Genomic DNA, 17,437 nt, shown 5'->3' with positions numbered 1-17,437 from the left:
ACGTCGAACGTCAATTCCCCACTTTTTATAAGGCTGCGTACACCACATGGACATGGCCTGTTATTATGAGACAAAAAAAAATCAGATTAGGAAAATAAAATTATAAACAAGTAGACTCACTCCTTTTTTTTGGCTATGTAGGCCTACATGGTACGTTTTTAACACTTTAGCAAAGCAGATGATAGCAAAAATAACATTAAAATATATAGACCTATTTCACTGTCTTAAATTAGAATCTAAGTAGCCATACATTCCACAGTCAGACATGCAAATTATGATTGGATATTGACGTTTATTGACCGTTTGTAACGAGCGTGTTGTAGTAACAATGCCATCATTAAGTTTGCAGATGATACAACCGTGGTGGGGCTCATCTCAGGAGGAGATGAGACTGCATACAGGGAGGAGGTGCAAAGGCTGTCGACATGGTGCACCTTGAACAATCTTGTCCTCAACACCTCCAAGACAAAAGAGCTGATAGTCGACTATAGGAGGAAAAAATCGGACATGCAGCCTATTGCCATCAATGGGGAGAGAGTGGAGAGGGTATCAGACTTCAGCTTCCTGGGCACTCACATCGAGGAGGACCTTTCCTGGACCAGAAACACCATTGCACTGCTGAAAAAGGCACAACAGAGGCTGTATTTCCTGAGGTTACTCAGGAAGAACAAATTAAAAAAGAAACTGTTAGTGTCCTTTTACCGCTGCTCTGTGGAGTCAGTGCTAAGCTATGGCATCTCGCACGGCAGCAGAAAGAAAGGTACTCCAGAGGGTCATTAACACAGCGCAAAAAGTAATTGGCTGCTCTCTTCCACCTCTTGAGGACATTTATAAAACACGCTGCCTCAGAAAAGCCCACAGTATCCTCAGAGACTCAACACACCCTGGTTACCACCTATTTGAACTGTTGCCCTCAGGGAGACGCTTTAGGACCATCATAGCAAAAACAGACAGGCTGAGAAACAGCTTCTATCCCAGAGCCATCATAGCACTTAACAATGCACAAAACTGACCTGTATTTGTCTCTCTGTTGTGTTATATGTCTTGTGTTTTTATAGTGTAAATATGTATATATATATGTTCAATCTATATTTGTATTGTTTTTGTGTCTGAGAGCTGCTACCTCAATTTCGTTGTACTTGTGCAATGACAAATAAATATATTCTATTCTATTCTATTCTATTCTAACAGTTTTAGACAGGACTTTTATTTTGACATCGTGTCAACAGTTTTCGGCCGTCATTACCAAAAAACGGATGTGTTATTTAGGATTATTTAGGCTGGTTTCACGCTGCTCAACCAGGAATCGAAACCGGAAGCGACCTGCACTATTTAGGTTAGTTTCACTGTGCTGTGGGAGTCTATATGGCGGTGAAAGTGTCAAAATAAAAGTATCTTCAAAGTTTCGTTTGCATATCACGTTTGACAAATGTTTCAACGTTTCGCACGGATATGCCTCTTGTGCTGGTAACTACTTCAGATAAATACATTGCGTATTGCATGTTTGCATTTTTTTTTTAACACACTCATCTGGCAAATAACCACGGAATGAAATGGAAGCCTATTAGGTACATGACATTGAGTTTTTCGTTGTTTAGTATCATTCATTTTTCCATTACAACAATTTGTTATCTTAACTGCACTGATTTGTCAAACTGTTGTTTATCTTTTTCTTTTTGTATTACTATTATTTCTTTCTCTCTCTCTCTGTCATGGGCTGCCAAGGGACAACAGATGAAAACTAGCTTACCTAGCTAATTCCGGTGCATTTTAATTTTTTATGGAGATGTTTATCAATGTAAACGGTCCCTTTTTAAATAAACGCATAAATAAATAATTAATTATTATAGATCACCACATCCAAAAAGTTGCATTTCACACCAAGGGCCACATAGCTGATGAAAAACTTTTATTTATAATGATTGTGAGTCATAGAACACCCAAAACATTACCAACTTGACTTGAACTTTCCCTTTTATATGACCTATGTCAAAATATATTGTAAACACACACATACAGTAATACATGCGTGCAATATTAATTTAAGATATTTGCAGCTGGTGAACAAATGAAAAACATCATGCCTCCATATTAGTTTGGAAGACATAGGGGAGGGCACTGTACATGCTCTGGTACCTATACAAGTGATTCAGAATCATATATAGGATTATTGCCTAGTAGGTTTCCACATTCAAGAAATTTGTCTCGGTTGAGCGGTACAAATAGATTAAGTGGACAAAGGGGGACAAGACAAATACATTTGTTTCCATGAAAGTACAGTCAATAACAATCTGAGTTCAAGTTTTCATAGACTAAGGTAAATATGTATTGCAGCTAATCACCCTCCCAGTAGAATGAAAACTACGCTTTAGTCTGCTCTAGTGTTTGGCAGTGGAGGCAGTGTACCAGATGGCAAAAGTGCACCATCATGGTCTTTGGCGGGTTGAACATCTTCAGCAGCCTCAGGAAGTTCATACTTTGCTGAGGACATACAGTACAATTTGTTGTTTTCTCAGTCACACAATTTGAAGTTCATCAGAAGGCGATTAGAGTAGGCCCAGTGTATGTGACTCGACTGGGGCTTAACATGCCCTGGTATCTACAAAGGCGATCCAGGCGTAAATATATATTATTTTCCTGAAAGTTCTTGTTATAAAAAATGTATTTCACCCCATACCAAGGATGCACAATTTACTGTTTTCCTCTGCTACGCAATTTGAAGTTCATCAGTAGACAATGCAGTTTATGCATTTATATATAGCCTACCTTTCAAGGTGGAATGACTCATCTCGATATTCAAATACCTTTTCAGCTGAACAACACTAATAGGTTATTTGTGTTTAAAAAGGCATTTCAAGCTTTTCTTTCTATTTTTATTTTCTCAAATATGAGCATTTAGTTTTTTCATCATTGTATAATTAAAAACTAATAAAGAAGTTTCGACTTTTATTTTGGAAATATTATTACGAGTAGCGGCCATATTGAAATTTTCGTTATTGTCGCTGGTTACACACTGGCCACTCTGCCGGTGAATGAAATCAGCGTTTGAGTGGTGAGGTATTCAAACTACAGTATTCAGACTAGTGATAAGTTCGGGAATTCATGTAAAGTAGTTTATCAGAGAACTACGTGATTCATCTGTTCACCGATACATGTCAATGTGTGTATGTTAAGATACAACCTAGGCAAGTATAACCTGGTGGTACAGTCAAAGTCCTTGTAGTCAGTGCGATAGCTAGCAGAGGTAGCTAACTGGCTAGCCAGTAGAAAATGATATGGGATAGAATTACTTGAAAGTTAGCTAGTTGGTATTTGTTATGATTCTGAGTGTTGTTTTTCAAGGAGATTGAGTGTAAACTATAGCCAAGTGTGTGAAAAGTGATTTTGATTAACGTTCATGATCAAGCTAGAAGTTTTTGCTTGTAAACGTAATGTCAACCGGATTAATCTGATACTCTGAACGTTAGCCATATAACTTAAATGTAGACTGTCTAGCACTCATTGCTAGCTAGCTACCTCACTGTAATTCGTGCCAAATTCATGATCTGCACATTATGTTGACTTGCCTGAGTGTCTAATATAGTAACCTATCACTAGCAGTACACTGACGGATTGGGCTTTTTCTTTTTTTTGACAGGTGTTAAATGTTGCAGAATAGGGCCATCGTGAGGACCACACACTTTGAAGGTAACATCAAAGCCCTGAGATACTGATGTCTGACTAATGTTCTGAGGTACAAACGCCCTGATGCGAGAGTTGCGCCTCATCCCTCTGTGTCTTCCAGGGAAGAGAGGTGGCGAGAGAGGATGAGTGCCCGCAGGAGAGGAGGCAAGCCCAACCGGGGAGGAGGAAAGTTCAACAAGCCCCGAGGAGGGGGAGGTGGGGGGAGAGGGGGAGGCGGGGGTGGAGGTGGAGGTGGGGCTGCAGGTGGGTGCAGGAAGGGAGCCAGCAGCGGCTGGGACGATGGAGATGATTTTAGCCTCAATCTGGGTCCGGCAAGCTCCCACAGACCCCAAGCCAGCAGAGGCCGCGGCAGGGGGAGCGGCAGGGGCAGAGGACGCGGGGGTGACGGCAGAGGACGCGGGGGTGATGGCAGAGGACGCGGAGGTGACGGCAGAGGACGCGGGGGTGGGAGAGGGGGTTTTGGTGAGAGCAGAGGACGTGGGGCTGGGAGGGGCGAAGGTGGGAGAGGGAGGGGATTCCCTCAGGCCTCCTACCGGAGCAGCCCCCGACCGGACGAGGCAGGCCGGGGGCAGTTGAGAACTGAGCAGCATGCCCCCCTCCCTCTGCAGAAGATCCACATGACTTCAGAGAACCAGCTTCAGGTCAAAGAACTGCTGAGAGAACTGCAGAGCCAGGAGTATGGCACCTACCACAGGTGTGTGTGTGTATGTTTGTGTCTATCTGTGAGTGAGAGTCGGAAAGAAAGAAAGAAAGAAAAAGAGGGGTGGAGGTGTGTGTGTGTGTGTGTGTGTGTGTGTGTGTGTGTGTGTGTGTGTGTGTGTGTGTCTCATCTTTCTGCCATTGTGATTCTGTGTGTGTATCCGTGGGGACTGTGTGTGTATCAAGACAGGTCTTAGGGAATGTGTTAACATGTGTGTATGTGTGTAGGTTAACACATGTCTGTTTCTCCCAGTGGGTCGGGCTCAGATTATGAGGAGGAGGAGGAGGAAGGTGAAGAAGAGGAGTACGATGAGCTGGACGTGCGTGATGAAGGCCAGTACTGGAGCACACATGATGAAGGGCTGGAGAGTGCTGAGACAGAGGAGTACTGGGAGCCCGAGGAGGACAGGAGCACACACGCTCCCGAGCCTGTCGCCTCGCTTTTCGCCATAGGGACGCTTAGCAGGTGCGCGCGCACACACACACACACACACACACACACACACACACACACACACACACACACACACACACACACATGCATGCACACACTTATACACACGTCCAGACACACACACATAGAAGATTCATATACACATACATTAACACACACACACACACTGATCTATACCCACACACACCACACATTTATATGCTTGCAAACATAAACAATATACATATACCTGTGTGCACACACACAAGCAAGGTAGAATCATTTTGTTGGTGTTTGTGTGTGTGTGTGTGTGTGTGTGTGTGTGTGATGTAGGTATGGTTTCGATCGTGAGCGAAGCCGGCTTGCGTTGGATGCGGGGCCTGGTGAGGTGGGTGGGACTCTGGAGCTCCTCCTCCATCAGCTTTTCTCTGAGCGATACGGAGCCGACTCTCTCTCCCCCGCCACCCCCGACCCGCCATTGCTCAGAGACTGCGAGAGCATCCGCCAGGAGGAGGCGCTAGCGCTCACCGCCATCTATGGTGACCGATTCTGCCAGCGCATCGCCGACCATGTCTGGACCATCGACGTGCAGCTCGATTGGCTCCTGTCAGTAGGGCGGGAGCAGAACTCTGCCAAATCAACCAATCAGGGCAAATCGGGGGCAGGCTCATCCGCTCAGCTGTGTAAATACTACCTGAAAGGAGCTGGGTGTAAGTTTGGCGAGCGCTGCAAGTTCAAGCACCAACTCCAGGGGGAGGAGAGTCCTCTCCATGCCCCACTGGGGGGCACCCAGGCGGGCTTCAGCAGTGCAGACACCACCTTGTACCAGCTGGAGGTGCGGTTCCTCCCAGGCAGCCGGTACCCTTACCAGCCTCCCCTGGTGGCCTTCAGTACCAATGACCCCTCTCTCTCGGGAGCGGGACGTCTCAGCCTGACGGAACACCTCTTTGGCCTATCATTGATCGCCGCTCAGGAGGGCGAGCCTGTTATCTACACACTTCTCTCCACCCTTGAGGAGGAGCAACCTATCAGAGACCTTCTGTCAGTGACGCATCACAAGTACAGTGCCCCGCCCCCAGTGCTGGTTCGGCCCCCGGTGCTGGTTCGGCCCCCAGTGCTGGTTCGGCCCCCAGTGCAGGCTCGACCCCCAGTGCTGGTTCCACCCCCAACAAACGTGACAGCAAAGAGCAAGAATGGCAGGAATGCCATGACAACCCCCCCGGCAACTGTATCCAAGCCAACCTCTGTGACAGTCAACAGTGTTAGAAACAGACAACCAGTAGGTATGTGGAAGAGATTAACAACTGTACAGTCATCACAGTATCATGGCGTTTTATGCAATGACATACACATGCATGTTAATTGAGGAGTGGCAAACTGTGTCGCCCGATTGGCATCTTTTATCATTGCTTCAGTCCGCAACATTTCATACAGAAAAGCAAACAGAAACCCACAGAACTTTGTCAGGAAAAGAACTAGCCATGCTTAAGTCGTTCCTGCTGAATTTAAATAACTGTTTGTGTGTGTGTGTTTTCCTACAGTGGAGAGTGTGTGTCAGAAGGAGCTGGAGGAAGAGGAGGATGAGGATGGGGAGGATGAAGCTGAGGTGCCGGTTGAGAGCGAGAGCTACGTTAACTTCAGGAAGAGGATGGAGAGGAGGAACGAGACCAAGCCCCAGGACACTGAGCAGGAGAACAAGAAACTCTGCAGGGAGTTCAAAAAGAAACAGGTAAACACACATACACACACACACATTACAACTTACATACAAAAGAAAACAGGTGACACACACACACACACACACACATACACACACACAAAAAGAAACAGGGGACATACATGAACACACACACACACACACACACACACACACACACACACATACACACACACATACATACTTAAATACATACATACAAAAGGAAAACCGGTGACACACATAAACACACATATACACTAGGGATGCAATGGTACACGGTATTTTGTCAAACATGTGAACCGTGGTATTACGGTATGCCTGTCAGTTTAATTTAATTTTCAAAACTTGCTTACCGTGTTGCAGACTACATGCACGTTGTACATTCAGATCCACAGAACATCCCTGGAGCCTGTTAGAATTTCCCCCGGAGCCTATCAGTGCTCTGTATGCAAACAGGAGCTAGAGAAGAGAGGGGAAACTAAAAACGAAATGATCTCCTCTCCAATTCTACAATGGCGAATGCTAGCAGAGAAAAGCACATTTGAAGAGGCACTGTGTCTTTCAAATGCGCTGTGTTGGAACATTTTGGACTCAAGTGTTCAATACGATGACAAGGATAAAAGACCTGTAAACAAACAAAGTAGAGTCTGCACTGCACTGCACTGCACTGCACTGCTTTGCCAGCGCTACTCGAGTTGAAAGAGTTCTAACATGATGTCCCATTCACGGCGCCATCGCTCTACCCTATCCCAGGGGGAGCAAGTGGAGTCAGCAGCTGACGGAGTGTATAAGTGTATGTGTGTATACTGTCTTTATCTGTGCTGATAATATTGTGTGTGTGTGTGTGTGTGTGTGTCAGACGTCCAGGCAGTACACGTCCATGCAGCAGCAGAGGCACAAGCTGCCGGTCTGGAAGGAGAGGAAGGGCATCCTGCAGAGTCTGGAGAAGAACCAGGTGCTGGTGGTGAGCGGCATGACCGGGTGAGAGACACACACACACAGTCATATACCAAGACTCATACAGCCGCAAAATACATGCACAAACACACACACATACTCTCACACACCTACTTTTATAAATTGATTCTCTACATTGAGTGAAATGGGTGACAGTTCCTGGGTAAAAGTTAACAATTGTGTGTGTGTGTGTGTGTGTGTGTGTGTGTGTGTGTGTGTGTGTGTGTGTGTGTAGCTGTGGAAAGACCACTCAGATCCCACAGTTCATCTTGGACGAGTCCCTGAATGGTCATTCTGGGAGGGGCGTGGCCAACATCATCTGCACACAGCCACGACGTATCTCAGCTATCGCTGTGGCAACCCGTGTTGCCCAGGAACGGGCAGAGCCTCTAGGCCGTTCCACAGGTTACCAGATCCGCCTGGAGACAGTACGGGTAAGCCAGACTACAACTCCCACAATGCTCTGGTGTGAGACTGTGAATATTAGTGTCTTTGATGTGTTGATGTACATGTTCTTTGTGTATATCTTGTGTGTCTAATGTGATGGTGTATGTCATTGTGTGTGTTTGTGTGTGTGTGCAGTCGTCTAGTACCAGGTTGCTGTTTTGTACCACTGGTGTTCTCTTAAGGCGTTTGGAGGGGGATGCAGAGTTAAATGGTGTCACACATGTCATCGTGGATGAGGTGCATGAACGCACTGAAGAGAGGTGAGACACACGCACACACACACGCACACACAGTTGGTATAGGCTAGGTCACATTTCTGGTGTCCAAATGTCTTAACTGTGATAAACTGTGGTAAGTTTGTTCTACAAATGGCCATTGTGTTTATATAACTCTATGGAATGGGGTGTGTGAGGGTTATTGTAGTTAGTAGACTACTTCCTGTAGGCAAGCTCTCACTCACTTGTTCAGGTAAAAGAAAGAGGCTTGAGGAGGCTGGACAAGGACTGCCTCATTCACCTCCTCTGTAGGGGTTCAACAACCCTTTTAACATAGAAGAACATCTTTCTGTGTTCATCATTAACTTCTTTTCTTTGGGTCTCTTATTCCTCTCCTCCTGTCTCTCCCTTTCTACCCCCCCCCCCTTTATCTCCCTCTCCCTCTCTCTCCTTTCCTCTCCTCTCTTTGCCCCCCACCCCTCTCTCTCTCCTAGTGATTTTCTACTCTTGGTCCTGAAGGATCTGATATTGCAGCGATCTGATCTGAAGATCATCTTGATGAGCGCCACTCTCAATGCTGAGCTCTTTTCCCAGTACTTCCACACCTGCCCCTCTGTCCACATACCAGGTACCGCTCCTGTTGGGCCCATCCACGTGTCTTAGAAATCAGACTAGCATTGAGCCGTCTGTGCTCTGTGTGCATGCGTTCATCAATGGTCGACCAGTCCCTTCACCCTAACAGGCTTCTTTGACAGTTTTTTTTGTATGTTGCCAGTCATTTTTGCCAGTTTACTAGCTGCACTACTCAAAAGTCAGTCTTTGTCTTCCGTGCTGTGAGTTTACAACCTCTGTGTGTAGTGTGTGTATGTGTGTACATGCCTTAACGCCATTGGGAAAAGGCACATTCAATATGCGACTTCCACTCATTCGATCCTCTCCTCCTCTCCACTTCTCCCCCTTCTCTTCATCCATGTGTGTATGTAGGACGGACATTCCCTGTCGAACAGTTTTTCCTAGAGGATGCTCTTGCTAAAACAAGGTGAGGATTGGCTCCACATGCCCTACATGTATGTATGTGAGTGTGTGAGTGGGTGTGTGCACACGCTAATGTTGTTTTTTGTATGCATGTAAGACTTCCAAATCTCTTTCTGGTTGTGTATGTTGTTTCTGTGTGTTTTTGCATATGGTTATATATTTATTAGTGCTGTCAGTTTAACGCGTTAACGTTAATTTTTTTATCGCGAGATTAACGCGATTTAATTTTTTTTTTTTTTTTTTTTTAGATTTACATTCTTTTTGGCCTCGCAAACTGTGCAGTAGGCTAACGTTACGGTTTGAGTGAATGGTGAGCGCGATACGGCGAAATGGAAGTATAAAAAGCTTCTGAATGGAAAGTTTACTTTTAAAAGTTGTGTTGTGCAAAAGAAGCAAGCTTCACTGTTGTCTGAAAATGTCAACAGGCAGCTGGCTGAAAGCAAAGAAGTAGTAGGCTTACCTTTTATTGGTAACCTAACTGTTACGGTTCATTGTTTCTAAAATAAGAGGCCTGACTGCTATGTTCCCAGCAAACTTGAAAAAAAGAAAACATTAAGCCATGGTTTAACTGCACTAAAGGCTGAGTCCTTGTTTACCTGAAATGTGCACTTCATAATTTTATTTTGTACCGCCCTGTTTGGCAATGTTGGTTTTTAATAAAATAAAACATTTGCATAAAGCAAGCCAATCCACTATTCCATGTTGATAAGGGCATTAAAATTTAAATAAAAAGATGGAAAAGATAAATAAACGAAGGGACATTTAGAATAGATAAAAAATTGCGCTTAATCGCGATTAATTTTGAGTTAACTATGACATAAATGCGATTAATCGCGATTAAATATTTTAATCGTTTGACAGCACTAATATTTATGTGTGTGTGTGTGTGTCTGTTGATATGCATGTTATTCTTCTGTGTTGTTGCATATGACTATATATCTATGTGTGTATGTATGTGAGAGTTATTCCTGTGTGTTCTTGCATATGGTTATATATTTATGTGTGTGTGTGTGTGTCTGTTGATATGCATGTTATTCTTCTGTGTTGTTGCATATGACTATATATCTATGTGTGTATGTATGTGAGAGTTATTCCTGTGTGTTCTTGCATATGGCTATATATTTTTGTGTGTGTGTGTTTATATGTATGTTATTTCTGTGTTGTATGTGGTTATATATTTATGCGTGCATGTGTTTGTATGTATGTATGTATGTATGTATATATATATATATATATGTGGGTGTATTCTCTGCTCAGGTTTGTTATGGAGGATGGCAGCCCTTACCGTCGCTCTGGTAAACCCAACGCCCAGTCCAACCGTGGGGGAGGGACCAGTAAGGGGCGGGAACTGGTTGACGATATAGGGGAGGATGATGGTTGGTCCTTCAACGCGTTCGCCAGGAAGGACGCTGTCAAGGACTCCATCCCTGACGAGCAGCTTAGTTTCCAGGACCTCCAGGTCCGATACAAGAGTAAGCTAAATTCATTTGATTAACCTTTTGTTGTTAATAAAACAACAAAAACACAAGACATAGATATGTAGTAGAATTATGTAATAATGGTAATACGGTGATGATATGTTATTATGTAATATTATGTTATAACACGGTAATATAATCATTTTAGCAATTATAATAACACGTGAGGTGCAAAGATAACCTGCATATTCTTAGAATTCAGTTTTGAATTAGAGTAGTTTCATTTCTGTGATATCCTGTGATGTAGGTTTCAGGATAGGTTCTGTAAGAATGTTGGGCTCCTCTGAGAGTGTGTGTTTGTGTCGGGTGTGTGTGTGTGTGTGATCGTTTTTGAACAGGTTGCTCCAAGGCTGTGCTGAAGAACCTCGCTGCCATGGACCTGGAGAAGATCAACATGGACCTTCTGGAGGATCTGCTTGAGTGGATAGTGGATGGAGATCACAGCTACCCACCAGGTCTGTGTGTGTGTGTGTGCATATGGATAAGCATGTACAGTAAAGGCATGCTCCATTGTTGCATTAAGTGCACAGATAGAAGTTATTTTAATGATGTGTGTGTGTGTGTGTGTGTGTGTGTGTGTGTGTGTGTGTGTGTGTGTGTGTGTGCATATGGATAAGCATGTACAGTAAAGGGCATGCTCCATTGTTGCATTAAGTGCACAGATAGAAGTTATTTTAATGCTGTGTGTGTGTGTTTGTGTGTGTGTGTGTGTGTGAACAGGTGCAGTGCTGGTGTTTCTACCTGGCATGGCTGAGATAAAACAGCTTTATGAACAACTTCAGTCCAACAGGATGTTCAACAATAGAACAGCAAAGAGGTACAAACCAAAATGTCTTATAGTGAAATATGGTGTCGGTGTGGACCGAATGTGTGTCTGTGTGCGTGAGACTCAGTTTGAGCTGCCATGTGGAACCGAAAGGTCAGTGTGTGTGTGTGTGTGTGTGTGTTTGTATATGTTGTGGATATCCCACACTCCCATGTTGAACCGAAAGCTCAGTGTGTGTGTATGTTTAATGTGTGTGTGTGTGTGTGTTTAATACACGTGTGTTGCAGGTGTGCAGTGTACCCTCTACACTCCTCTCTGACCAATGAGGAACAGCAGGCGGTGTTTAACCGCCCACCAGAGGGCGTGACCAAGATCATCATCTCCACCAACATCGCCGAGACGTCTGTTACCATTGACGATGTCGTCTATGTCATCGACTGCGGCAGGATGAAAGAGAAGAGGTGAAACCTGTGTGTGTGTGCCTACATGTTTATGCTGGGGATGTCTGTGTTTGACAGTTTTTATATTCATGCCGTGTGTGTGTGTGTGTGTGTGTATATGTACATGACTATACGTGACTTTCTGTGTGCGCACTTGCATGTGTGTTATTCTGAATGACCCTGTGTGTGTGTGTGTGTGTGCGCGTGTGTGTGTATGTCAGGTACGACGCCAGCCGTAGTATGGAGAGTCTGGAGGATGTGTGGGTGTCGCGGGCGAACGCTGTGCAGCGTCGGGGTCGTGCGGGCCGCGTGGCCTCAGGAGTGTGTTTCCACCTGTTCACCAGTCATCGCTACGAGCACCAACTCACCCCTCAGCAGCTCCCTGAGATCCTCCGCGCCCCGCTGGAGCAGCTCTGCCTCAGGTAGGAGCCAATCACAGCTCAGGGCCGCCCTCCCGCCCTTACAGCCAATCAGGCCCAACCTCGCCAACCAATCAGAGTTGTGGTATAAGTGTTAGAGAGTAATAACAGTACAGATGTTACATTGATCATGCCTTTTGTATAGAACCATGGCTCTTTTGTCTTTCTCTTATTGTCCGTGACCTTCTTTTTGTTTTCTGTTGTTTTTTTCTTGTTCTTGTTCTCTCTCTCTCTCTCTCTCTCTCTCTCGCTCTCTCTCTCTCTCTCTCTCTCTTCACTTCAATTCAAATGAGAGTTATGGGCACGACTGTTTCAAAGTAGTTATGCCAAAGCAAACATATTTTAAGGAGAATAATGCAGTCATTGAATACAATATCTGTTTTAGAAAATGATAAGAAATCTATTATTATTATTATTATATACTATATATATATGTATGTATGTATGTATGTGTGTGTGTGTGTGTGTGTGTGTGTGTGTGTGTATAGTTTATTACTATTATTAATAGCGTATATGTATTAATACTGATAATAATGGATGAAAGTAAAGAGAGTACATTACAGCGTGAAGGGTCACTTACTTCCTCAATTTGTAACATGAAAACAGGTACTGTGCAGCTAGTTTTGCATGTTTCTTTTGTTTGTTGAGCCAATTTTGATCATATTGATTTTCTGGTATTTTCTCAGTTTGTTTGAGTTTTGCCTGTATCGTGTCCATTGAATTCAGATTATGTTTTTGCATATTATGTCCAAGCATTCCTGTGCTCTCCCAGAATGTTCTTGTCTCGATTGGACTTTTGTCCCATAATTCATCATTTGTTTGGAACTTGGAGCATGGGCGTAGTGATAGAATTGAATATTTTCAGCCACAGTCTAATTGGAGGGTTACATTTATATAATGATTTTTTTTTAATTGCATAATATGTTTTTTATGTCTTAATAAGTCAGATAAGTCTTTTATTGCTAATTCAAACTGGTCTGTTGATGAAACTGTCTGGCCCAAGTAATTATAATTTGTCTCTCTATCCTGCAGGGTGAAGGTGTTGGAGGTGTTTGCGGACCGTCCTCTGCACTCGGTCTTCTCCCGTCTGATCGAGCCTCCGTCGGAGGCGAGCTTGGGCGCGGCGCAGCAGCGTCTGTGTGACCTGGGTGCCCTGACGTCCGATGAGGCCCTGACGCCGCTGGGCTGGCATCTGGCCTGCCTGCCCGTGGATGTGCGCATCGGCAAGCTCATGCTGCTGGGGACCATTTTCCGGTGCCTGGACCCCGCCCTCACCATCGCAGCCAGCCTGGCCTTCAAGAGCCCCTTCGTAAGTTCACACACACACTCACACTCACAATGATTTTTTCCGTATCTCTGCCGTCATAGGGTCTCTCTGTGTGTGTGTGTCAAATGCATAGGAGTTTAAACATGGGAAATTCCAACTGATTATGCCTAATCTCTCTCTCTCTCTCTCTCTCTCTCTCTCTCTGTCTTTCTCTGCCCCCTCCCCTCCTCCCTCTCTCTCTCTCTCTCAGATGTCTCCATGGGATAAGAGAGAGGAGGCAAATGAGAGGAAGTTGAGTTTTGCTTTGGCCAACAGCGATCATCTAGCCCTGGTCCAAGCCTATAAGGTGTGTGTGTGTGTGTGAGTGAGAGGTATGCACCAGACTGTATATGATACTATACTATAGATTATATATGTATGTTTATGATGTCTTTGTTGTTCTATTCTGTGGTGTTTAGGGTTGGTGCACAGCTGCAAAGAGAGGCACGAGCGCCGGATATCAGTACTGCAGGGACAACTTCCTGTCTGCACGAGGGCTACAGGTGACACCATCACTCCTCTCATCAGTGCCTCTTATCAGAGAGCCATAAGAGTGTGTGTGTCTGTGTGTCTGTGTGTGTGTCTGTGTGTCTGTGTCTGTGTATGTGAGTGAGAGAGAGAAGATTCTCTTTTACATTGGCACCCTTGTTGACCTGTGTGTGTGTGTGTGTGTGTGTGTGTGTGTGTGTGTGTGTGTGTGTGTGTGTGTGTTTGTATAGACCACATTTTCAGAGCCTTTGTTTGACATTGGCACCCTTGTTGACCTGTGTGTGTGTCTGTGTGTGTGTGTGTTTAGGAGATTTCGAGTCTGAAGCGGCAGTTTGCGGAGCTTCTGTCTGACATTGGCTTTGTGAAGGAGGGACTGAAGGCCAGAGTGATTGAGAGGATGAGCTCAAAAGGCACTGATGGAGTACTAGAGGCTACAGGACACGAGGTACACACACGCACACACACACACACATATACTGGCAAACTCTCTCTCTCACACGCACACACACACACACGTGTAACTAGTGCATCTAGTAACACCTGACTGAACGCACATGCATAGATGCACAGATGCACAGAGATGGCATTACACCACACCACACCACACCACAACCTCTCTTCCGTTCCTTACTCTGTTCTCTGCGTTCGTTTCCAGGCAAACCTGAATGCTGACAACACTAAGCTGATGTCCGCCTTGCTGTGTGCAGCCCTCTACCCCAACGTAGTGCAGGTGAGTGTGTGTGTGTGTGTTTTTACTTCTATCTTATGCATATGAAATGCACACTGATATTTACAAGAGAATACAGCACAAGCATACAGCTGAGCCATGGCAAGTCTAGGGTGGGTGGACGGAGTGAAATACCTCTGTCCTGTTTTCCCATCTTTTCGGGTCAAATGTTTTACGAGGGACAAAAACGCTATAACCGGCAATCGCAAAACAACTATACAATGTAATCCTATGGGGCAAGCATCTGCGTCAAAGTAAACTGCTTTTTTACGCCACTGACAAGCGTCTGACTACATGGAAAGGATTCCGATAGAGATGGACCTGTGTCTGTTTACCTCAATAACTGTTAAGAAATACAGAAAGTTTCTACAGAGAGTTAGCGTTAAAAATCCCAAAGTTTCCCTTAAACATATTCGATTGATTAGATATGAGACAAAATGTCTCCCATTAACAAGTGTATTGATTATGATTTTTGTTTGTTTGTGTGTGTTAGGTCCGTTCTCCACAGGAAAAATTCAAGCAGACGAGTAAGGGAGCAGTGAGGATGCAGCCGAAAGCAGACGAACTACGCTTCCTCACCAAGGATGATGGAGCTGTGAACATACACCCCTCATCAATCAACTACACGGTACACACACACACACCCCTCATCAATCAACTACACGAACACACACACACAGACCCCTCTCATCGATCAACTACACGGTACACACACACACACCCCTACACATACACCTCAACTATACGGTACACACATACACCCCTCAGCAATCAACTACATGTTACACACACACACACACACACACACACACCCACCCCTCATTACTCAACTGCATACACAGAAACACTCACTTGTATACATGCCAAGGACATGGTGCACACATTCACTCACACTCTCATTCACTCTCTCCTTTACTCTCTCATATACAGACCCCTCTTCAATCAGCTGCATGGTACAAACACACATACGTCCCCACTACATGTTTCAGTCAACTGCAGTAACCCCTCTCATCAGTCAACACATCTGTAGACCACGCAAGTCCACCTACACTACTAATTGCCGTGAATGCCCAGTACACATGCACACACAGACACACACTGATTCACACACACACGCATGTGGGGGGCATCACTAGTTAGCCTGTCTAGTTAGTATTTATTTATTTATGAATTTGTTTGTGTGTGGCTGCAGGTGCGCCACTATGACAGCCCGTATCTTGTGTACCATGAGAAAGTGCGGACGAGCCGTGTGTTTATCCGGGACTGCAGCATGGTGAGTGTGTATCCGCTCGTGCTCTTCGGCGGGGGCCAGGTCAGCGTGGAGCTGCAGCGCGGGCAGTTCATCGTCTCCCTCGACGACGGGTGGATCAAGTTTGCTGCCGCCTCGCACCAGGTCAGCTGATTCGTGTGTGTGTGTGTGTGTGTGTGTGTGTGTGTGTGTGTGTGTGTGTGTGTGTACCCGTCATGTACCTTGTGTAGAGAGTGAGTTTGTGTGCGTTTTGAAGGAGTGTTTAAATGGGGCAAAAAGCAGGAAAAGTTAGTTACTGAGCTCCACTTGTGTGTTTATGTGTGTGTAGGTGGCAGAGCTGGTGAAGGAGCTGAGATGGGAGTTGGATCAGCTTCTGGAGGAGAAGATCAAGAATCCCAGCATGGACTTGATCACATGTCCCAGGGGCTCACGCATCATACACACCATAGTCTCCCTCATCTCCACACAATAACACACGCACGCAAACACACACACTCACTCTAACACAGACCTGATCACATGTTCCAGGGTGTCACACATCATATATACCATAGTCTCACTTATATACACACACACACACACACTCACTCTTGCACAGACCTGATCTCATATGTGCCCTACAGTATCACTGCTGGCACTATGCATATAATGAAAACACACACTCACACACACATACACACACAATTACACTGGCATATTCAACAACACACTCCCCACAGCTTCCAAGCCTCTGTGGATTGCAGCTGGTTTATGAAGCAAGAATGATATGAAAGTCATTCTTGCCTCACTGATATGTGTGGGATTGTACCCATAATGGTGTAGGTGTTTACATGCTTTAAGCATCTGGACAGGCCAAAATCCCACCTGCAAGTTTCAGCTGCCAAATGTATCTAAATTCAAGTTATGTGTACTTAAATGATTGTGCGTGTGTGTGTGTGTGTGTGTGTGTGTGCGCGTGTGTGAGACAAAAGTGTGGCCAATGTTGCCATGGTTTCTATGCCTTCTTATTCGCTTGTGTGAGCAGGAGCACAAGCTCTCAGATAGCGGAGTCCATATTGGATCCTGGGTTTCCTTTGATGAATTCTTATTGTTGTTGCATGTAATGGATGATTCTCATCCAAACATCATACATATCATGCTATTTAAGTCTAAAAGGGCTCACTTTAATACAATACACATACCATGGATGAGCTGCAAAAGGGACATCCACAGAGTGTGTTGTGTTGAGCGAGGTCTTAATAAATAAATGGGGGAATAACCTCTCAATTCTACTCCAAAGTGGTGCGTGTGTTGTGGTTTTATAGTCCTAGTGAGCTACGTAGTTGCTCACACATGTTCAGGCTCCTTATTGAGTTTATGCGGTGTGCATTTATCAATAATAGTAGTAACTAAGT

At 44.8% G+C, this 17,437-nt stretch overlaps 1 protein-coding gene across 4 annotated transcripts; it reads left to right on the top strand.

Annotated features, from left to right (window-relative positions):
* The first annotated feature begins 3,002 nt into the window (after positions 1-3,002).
* Positions 3,003-17,321, top strand: dhx57 (DEAH (Asp-Glu-Ala-Asp/His) box polypeptide 57). 4 transcript variants are annotated; one of them, XM_031578952.2, is made up of 24 exons: positions 3,003-3,052; positions 3,638-3,687; positions 3,785-4,378; positions 4,637-4,849; positions 5,150-6,099; positions 6,358-6,545; positions 7,375-7,496; positions 7,708-7,906; positions 8,055-8,179; positions 8,629-8,762; positions 9,119-9,173; positions 10,427-10,641; positions 10,986-11,102; positions 11,368-11,464; positions 11,701-11,874; positions 12,075-12,275; positions 13,305-13,581; positions 13,790-13,885; positions 13,998-14,081; positions 14,375-14,512; positions 14,723-14,797; positions 15,288-15,422; positions 15,987-16,187; positions 16,372-17,321. In XM_031578952.2, exons 3-24 carry the CDS (start codon positions 3,807-3,809, stop codon positions 16,513-16,515), a joined length of 4,512 nt encoding a protein of 1,503 aa, XP_031434812.1. In that variant the 5' UTR covers positions 3,003-3,052; positions 3,638-3,687; positions 3,785-3,806; the 3' UTR covers positions 16,516-17,321. The 4 variants fall into 4 exon arrangements, with proteins under 4 accessions (XP_031434812.1, XP_031434811.1, XP_042565452.1 ...); XM_031578951.1 differs by having other exon boundaries at positions 3,008-3,185; XM_031578953.2 differs by having other exon boundaries at positions 3,032-3,057.
* The last annotated feature ends 116 nt before the right edge of the window (positions 17,322-17,437 follow it).

Source organism: Clupea harengus, chromosome 13 (genome assembly GCF_900700415.2).
Source record: "Clupea harengus chromosome 13, Ch_v2.0.2, whole genome shotgun sequence".
NCBI lineage: Eukaryota > Metazoa > Chordata > Actinopteri > Clupeiformes > Clupeidae > Clupea > Clupea harengus.
The sequence above is the reverse complement of the archived record's forward strand: the minus strand, read 5'-3'. Positions and strand labels throughout refer to the sequence as shown.

What these genes read in the sequence shown, in the direction of transcription:
- dhx57 (XM_031578952.2), top strand. Translation starts at nt 3,807, where the DNA reads ATGAGTGCCCGCAGGAGAGGAGGCAAGCCCAACCGGGGAGGAGGAAAG. An exon ending in CCTCCAGGTCCGATACAAGA is followed by an intron (nt 10,642 to 10,985) that starts GTAAGCTAAATT and finishes GTTTTTGAACAG; the next exon opens with GTTGCTCCAAGGCTGTGCTG. An exon ending in TAGAGGCTACAGGACACGAG is followed by an intron (nt 14,513 to 14,722) that starts GTACACACACGC and finishes GTTCGTTTCCAG; the next exon opens with GCAAACCTGAATGCTGACAA.